The sequence below is a fragment of the Podarcis muralis genome, chromosome 6 (genome assembly GCF_964188315.1).
Source record: "Podarcis muralis chromosome 6, rPodMur119.hap1.1, whole genome shotgun sequence".
Taxonomy (NCBI): domain Eukaryota; kingdom Metazoa; phylum Chordata; class Lepidosauria; order Squamata; family Lacertidae; genus Podarcis; species Podarcis muralis.
Window position 1 is genome coordinate 86,109,882 of NC_135660.1, and position 6,993 is coordinate 86,116,874.

Here is a 6,993-nt window from a genome sequence, read left to right on the forward strand (position 1 = left end):
CTTCCATCCTTGACCATGGGCATCTTTATTTATGCTCTGTCTCTAATCCACTTAATTTACAATGTTGACGTGTTGTTTTTGATGAAGACCGTGGTTCTTTATTTATTTTAACAGTTGATCTTAGTCATTCTGTTCATGTCTGTGTCTTCAAATTACGTTGCACTAGATTTTGCAATAGTAATAATAATAAAATAACTGTACAATAAACAAGTTTTTTAATAAATAAACCTTGGCAATTCTTTTACAAGTTCTGAGAACTGTGATTGGCACACCTACAACATCTCTACTTCTCTTCACAAGCAGTTGCACGCCCTTTTTGGAGTGACCATATCACTCGGTTGTCCCTGCACTCTCCCCACCTGTTATCCCAGTTCTTTACTTGCCTGGTTTTTCCCCAGTTCTGTGTTTAATCATTATTTTCAATTCTATTTCCCTTTTTCCCTTTTGTCAAAAGGAAGTGTCCAATGAGAGGAAAATGCCAGTGGAAGCCAGACACCGTTCCTCCAGCACCACTTCCCTCACTTTCCCTCACGATTCTCCTCCTGTGTTACCCTTTGATCCCCAGCACTATTCAACCCAACTGCAGCACCTCTCCCATGATGCACCAGTGCCTAGCATGGTGGGCAAGACACATAGGCCATCAGGTAATCACTGGGCTCTTCCTCCTCCTCCTCCTGTGTCGTGGGAGAGTAAGTACGCCGCTCTTCAGCTGTAGCACAAGGCTCTGGGCTGGGCTCTTCTGCAATAGTGATGCTTTTGATCCCTCCAGCTGCCTGGAATGATGCATGACCTTTCCACAGTACGTTGTCTTAACACACCGCACTGCTCAATCCATACTGTAGCGAGTGGGCATCTAAAATAAACGGTTCATCTTTAGCCTATGTTAAGTAGCAGTATTTCTTCATCCTGTCATGGCGGTATATCTGTCGTATGACTCTATCCCCCCACAAAGAAAAGGGTGTGAGAAGAGTTGGCATTGTTTGTTTGCGTTGTTGTTTTTACATGCTAGTTATAGGCTTATCACGTTTGGTGGAGGTATGGGATGAAGAATACCAGTCATTTCCCTCAATCTTTCAACACCCTACCATCCTACCGACCATTGAAGCCGTTACTCTTGGAAAGCGAGGGGCAGTACTGTGTTGTTGCTTTCTTTCTTTCCCCAAACCGGAACCTATTGCCTCTTCCTTCTAACCCTGGAGTCACCTTTAGGAGAAGGAGGATGTATGTTATTTCATATCTGTCGTAATCACCCTAGTTGACCCTGTGTGAGGGGGCCGTAGTCAGGTTTTGCCTATAGTTCAGTATTGTCCCCAAGGAATGAATAGCAGCTATTTATGAATTTTACTAGTGTTTTGTTTTAAAGCACTCAAACTCCTTTGTTAGCTTTCGAGGTACATTGTTGATATATCATTACTTAAAAAACAAACAAAAAACATCTGCTCGGGGCAAATAATTTTACATTTTTCCTTTTCTCAGGAAATCAGAAGAACATCCAAAAAATTTTGGTTGTGCCTGACAGGGGTGAAACTTTCCAAGGTGAAGACAACCCAGCTGTGGCACTGAACTATGGGAGCCTCACGTACAAACAGCAGGGCCTGCCTTCTCAACTTGGGCAGAGACCTCTTCTTCATCAACATTTAGGAAGCAAAGAAGCATCTGGCCCCGCTGGCCACTGGCTGCAGATGAGTCACACTGCCAGACAAACAGCAACACTGCCAGATAGACAAACAGTACACTGGGGATACGCTGTTCCAACAAGCAAGGGATCACAAAAACATTTACTCCAGCAGCCACTGCAGCAAGGAAAATGGGATGCTTGTGCCGCTGACTGTAGGTCGCCGCTTGGCACGAGTTACAGTACCTTAAGCATACCTCAGCGGGCTTCAAGAGACACAGGTGGCTTTCAAGGTTGTCCAGTGCCACCCACACAGGCCAAGGCTCCAGGTCCCAGAAGGGTAGATATGCCCCCAGATGAAGACTGGCGGCAGAATAGCTATACCTCTCAGCCTGGAGCAAGGAGAGTGTTGCCAGTGCACATGATAGATGGAACTTATTCATCTGCTTCTGAAGCTCACCGTAGGATGCTGGCCCGTGCAGCTGCCGCTTCCATGCACAACAGCAACTGGTGAGGTCTCTTTAACTTCAGAAGGGATTGCCCCCTTATGAAACAGGTTGTCCGAGCTATAGTTGATAAGACGGCAAGATTTTTTTTCAGTCCGTGTCTGTGCCAGTCTTGTCTTTAAAAGTAGCTAATTGCACTGTGTTTCTGTACTGCCGAACCGCTGTCCATGGGGAACTATTTGGAGACTCCATTCTCAGCCTCTCTCCGCAGAAAATGGTTTCAGGCCCACTAGCAATTGGAAGAAGAGCAAGAGCTGCAAATGGAATCGGTTGTTGACAACAGGCTGTGTTTAAAAGGACTTAAGTCATGAAAAGCATCGCTACTAATCCCATATGCCAACCCATTATTCAGTTTTGAGTTCTTCTTCTCCGTTAGGTGGGGCCTGATAAACTTCCCATGTTCTCTGAAGTTAGAGATTTGGCAGTGCTTATGGGTTAATGAGGCAAATGTATCCTTCTTTGTGTTGAGATGTTAGGCACAGATGACTGCCGTAGGTGCTAGCGCGGAGCTGGAAAGAAGGCATAGCTCATGTGTAAATCAGGCCTTCTCCCACTTCCTCAAAGCAGACTAACAGTGCTTCAGAAAGCAAAGACTGTTAAGGCTGCACACTTAATTATAACATTGTAAACACAGAATCACTTTAACTATTTTAGGGTCAAACATACTTGCCTTTGTAAGTATTTTTCAAATAAATTTATGAAATAGTTATATTTATTGGGTGGTGTATGAATTGCTCTTTTTGTCTTTCAACCAGGCGATTTAAAAAACCTAACAAACTGGTATTCTACAGTTCTTGCACATTCATTAGCTCTTACTTTTGCTTTGCACATGAGCTGCATATTATGGAAATATGGCATCTGATACAGGTTCACTCATGATCCTGTATTTGGAGCAAACCTCTGGAAACAGGTAGGACTTCCCACTCTATAGGCAGAGGTGTAAGAGTACCGTGCTGCTATGTTGTTGGCATCCGTCTGTCTGGAGAGACAAGGGAGTGTGCCTCCAGGGGTGAAGACAAACGGCTGCATTAGCAGCACCGAAGTGACCTCAGGGCACAAGCCTGGGCAGTGTGTCTGGAGGTTTTGGACTGCCCAGATGACAGGACTCCCCCTCCCCTCTCATCCTCACTGATGTCGTCCAAAGAGAAGCAGAGCTATATGTTTGACACCAGCTTGGCTGCAGGCGTTCCTAGAAGGGGGTGTACCAAGGCACCATCCAGCCACCTTAGGGACTCTCCAGATTTATGTAGGATTTACTGCTTAGCCTTTTCTTCCGAAGATGTCCCAAACTCACCAAGGATTTGAGACCCATCGGCTACCCTCACCTGGTTTAGCCAGCCAGTCAAAGCCATTTCTAGGGTGTGGCTGCTGTCACATGCTGGCAGCTTCTAGTAGCCACAGGTGAAAGCTGAGTGCAGGGTATGGACCAAAGGTGGACAAATTACCCCAGCAGCAGCACAATATGTCTCCCAACAGAGAATACTACCTCTCCCCTAACACCCTATACTAGTGTGTTTATTCTATAAACATATGTAGAAGTTCACCAGTGTGGTTGGATGAAGGCCAAGAAGACCCCAAGTTCAAATCCCAGCTCAGTCATCAAGCTTGCCAGGCAACTTTTGGTCAATCAGTCTCAGTCTACCCTACCTCATAGGGTCGTTGTGAATATTAAATTGAAAGGTAAGGCACATGTATGCTGACCTGAGCTCTTTGGCGGAAAGGGGGGAAGTAATTAAAGATAAAAATTAAAAGATAAAACAATTTGTTAACAGGTAAGGAATCTACATACCATCTGCTGCCTGTCAGAGTTAGTCTGAGAATTTATTTGAAGAAAAACTGCTCTCTGCCTGTTAAAGGGGCTGGGCTGGCTACTGACTTCCATATGATCTCCGTTCCTTTTGGGATTTTTTTACATTGCCTGTAGCTCCTGCTAAGAGGTAGGTGTGTTGAATGAGTAATTAATTGCTTTTTAAAAATTAGATATTTTGAACTTAGGAGCTAGCTCTACCAGGAGTGTTGGTGTGTGAAAAATCTGAGCTTTGTGAATTGTTCTTCTTTGTCTCATTGCTTTAGTCCTGCAAGAGCATGGCACATTGTTACATTATCCTTTTAGGGAATATTGTCAAAGACTTGCCAGTGTTACAGTGAACACCATTGTTTGCTCCCACACAGAAACTATTAGACTGAAAAGTGGATTGTTAAGTTCTTGACCTCCATATAAAACCTAGACTGCTGCCTAGTGTTCCTTCTAAATACATATGCCAAATTATCATCCTGCTTGACAATTATACTTTTTCCCCCCAGTGCAACTTACTAAATGTACAGCTCATTTAACATGATGCTGTGGTTTGGGGGGGGGGGGGTTGTATGCAGTCTGAGCACTGAGCTGCAGATAATATTTTTACTCCTGACCTAAATGTGATATAGTTGCCCATTCAATTTTCAGTATTCCTCTGTAGCACTGTCATATGATGTCTCTAGTAACAACCAAGCTCAGAGCAACCTTTTAAAAGCTCTCATGTCACCTGCTAGTGGTGATGCAGGAGCGATCAGCTGGAGTGAATTGCCTTGTTACAAAGCTGAATAGAGCACAGCTGTGCCAGAAACAGTCTTACTGGGCTGCAAATCAAGGCCAAAGGCTCGTATCAGATGTGCGAGCATCATTGTGAACACTGACTTCGGATGCTGCCTCGATTCTGGTGAAAAGTAAGTACATTGAGTATAAGGTGAAACACAGGCTGCTATTTCACTTTTGATTTGATTTTTTTGCTTTGTAGATGAGGATTTGTGAAGACCCTGGTTTTCTTACATTTTAATACTTTTAAGGTGGTAGAATAAGGTAACAAAAGACAAGACACAAATTAGGTTACAAGGTGGTGATCTATATGCCCTTATCGCTTGGCTGGAACCCAGGCTAATGAAGAAGGTGCTAGTGAGGGGGGGGGGCAAGGGTTAGCTGGAAAATAAATGCAAAATTGATCACGTTTGAATGCCTACATATTGTGAGTATTTTGTTGCAATCAGCTTGGCCTGTGGTCAGGGATGTTGCTACAGGCACTATTAATATAGGTGAGCTATAATTTTAAATAAATGGGAGTGGAGAGAGAAGTATGTGTGTGAAGAGAAAGGTGAGTTAAGGAGTGTTTGAAAATGTGGCTTGGGTTAAGGATTCAGCATGTTCTGTGTCGGGTGTAGCAATGTGTATAGATGTTAGGAGACTATATATTTATTAGATGTTCTGCTTCCTCACATTTGTGAGTTCGGCAGAGTGCATCCTTTTGCAGCTTATAAAGAAGCTTAGATAGGCTAGTTTTAGCCTTTCAGTTTAAGTAATGCAGGATGCTTTAAGGCAGACTGGATTCTCCTGATATCCCCCCCTTCCTGCCCCTTAAAAGAATAATCACACAAGCAACATTGTAAAAGGTAAAAATAACCTTTACTCAGTTTCTGTTGCAGAATAACAGATACAGTAGCTTTGTTCAGGTAGACTTAAAATGACAATTCAATTAGACATGCTTCAGATGATGTCTGAACTATGAAGCTCAGCCATGCAGATTGTTTTCAGCTTTGTGGCTTGTGGTGGGCTAAAAGCTTTTTTGCCTGGATTTTCACATTTTGAAATATGGCAACCCTATGTTCTCTCTAGCAAACTGGTCCAGGAGCTTCGACTTATAACACTACACAGGTAAAACATTCCCTCAAGGGTCACACCTGCTGCTTAAAAATTATTTGTCAATAGCAAATAAAAGCTAGGAAGGAGAAATATGTGTAGCATGGAAGTCTAAGCAAGCTAAAAAGAGATCAGTGTTGTTTCATAAAAATCTCATTGTTACGATCCTGAGTTCACATAAAGATATACAAGGTGAATATATTCCCCTAGATGTAGAAACTGATGCAGAATAATATTTTCTTAATATGGATGGTCTTGATCTAGTCCAAGGTGCCCACCAGTTTATTGTCCAGTTTAATAACCTCTCTGTAGACAGAGGAGGCCCTCTCGGATAAGCATCCTGTATCCCATAGTCTGAACCAGGACCACCTTCTAGTTTTTATAAAAGCCTGGGTTTGCCAGTTATAAGTCCATCATAAAAGCCTCTAGGCAGAGTAATTTAATATTAATGGTGATTTAATATGAAGCTACCAAATAGCCTTTTCTTTGGACAATCCACGAATTGTCACATGAAATAATTTATGCAGCATGATGACACTGGGGAAGTGAGCTTCCTAAATGTTTCGGACCACTTGAAGGCTTTTAAAGGGAACTTTATTATAGCTTCTGCCTGTGCAAAAAAATAAAGTTGTAATTTCAGTTTCGTTCACTTTTTCTTTATTTTCTTTTATTATTATTGCTGGCCGTCCAGCGCTGGATTTAGGGAAGCCTCAGTAGTTCCCCTCCACAGGGTACTGAGCCGAGAGGGTGCAAACCCCATTTAAAAAGCAATTGTGTCTGTGTGGAAAATAAGAGATATGGGAGGGCCCTTGGGACTGTGGCTCTCGCCCTTGTTTTATTGCTTGGGGGAGTTTCGACACGCTTCACGCTTTTTTTTTTTTTTTTTTTAACACTTTTGTGAGCCGCCTTGCAACCGTCCAATATCAATACCGCTGGGGGGGGGGGGGAGTTAATATGCCACAAACTAATATTCCTACTGAGAGGAATAGACGCTTTAAAAAAGGGGGGGGGAAGAAAAGCATTTCGGAAGCACCCTCATTTATTTGCATGAGGAGCCTTTAATTATGGCGCCTCAGCCGAGCACTTCTGAGGCGCTCCCTTAAGCCTCCTCGTGGCGGGGGCGGCGGGGGGGGGGGAATTGCGGGCGCGGTGCATGCCGGTCCCGAGGCGGGCTGCACCCGCCGCCTCGTCACTCGCGCTCG

At 43.7% G+C, this 6,993-nt stretch overlaps 1 protein-coding gene across 10 annotated transcripts in view; it reads left to right on the top strand.

Annotated features, from left to right (window-relative positions):
* USP54 (ubiquitin specific peptidase 54) overlaps nucleotides 1-2,836 on the top strand; it is a 92,794-nt gene extending 89,958 nt beyond the window's left edge. For 9 of the 10 annotated variants that reach the window (XM_077930665.1, XM_077930672.1, XM_028729028.2 and 6 more), the window contains 2 exons: nucleotides 455-644; nucleotides 1,477-2,836. In XM_077930665.1, the coding sequence (XP_077786791.1) occupies nucleotides 455-644; nucleotides 1,477-2,129 (843 nt within the window). In that variant the 3' untranslated portion in view covers nucleotides 2,130-2,836. The remainder of the gene's footprint in view (nucleotides 1-454; nucleotides 645-1,476) is intronic. The other variant, XM_077930673.1, reaches the window with a different exon arrangement.
* Nucleotides 2,837-6,993: the final 4,157 nt, after the last annotated feature.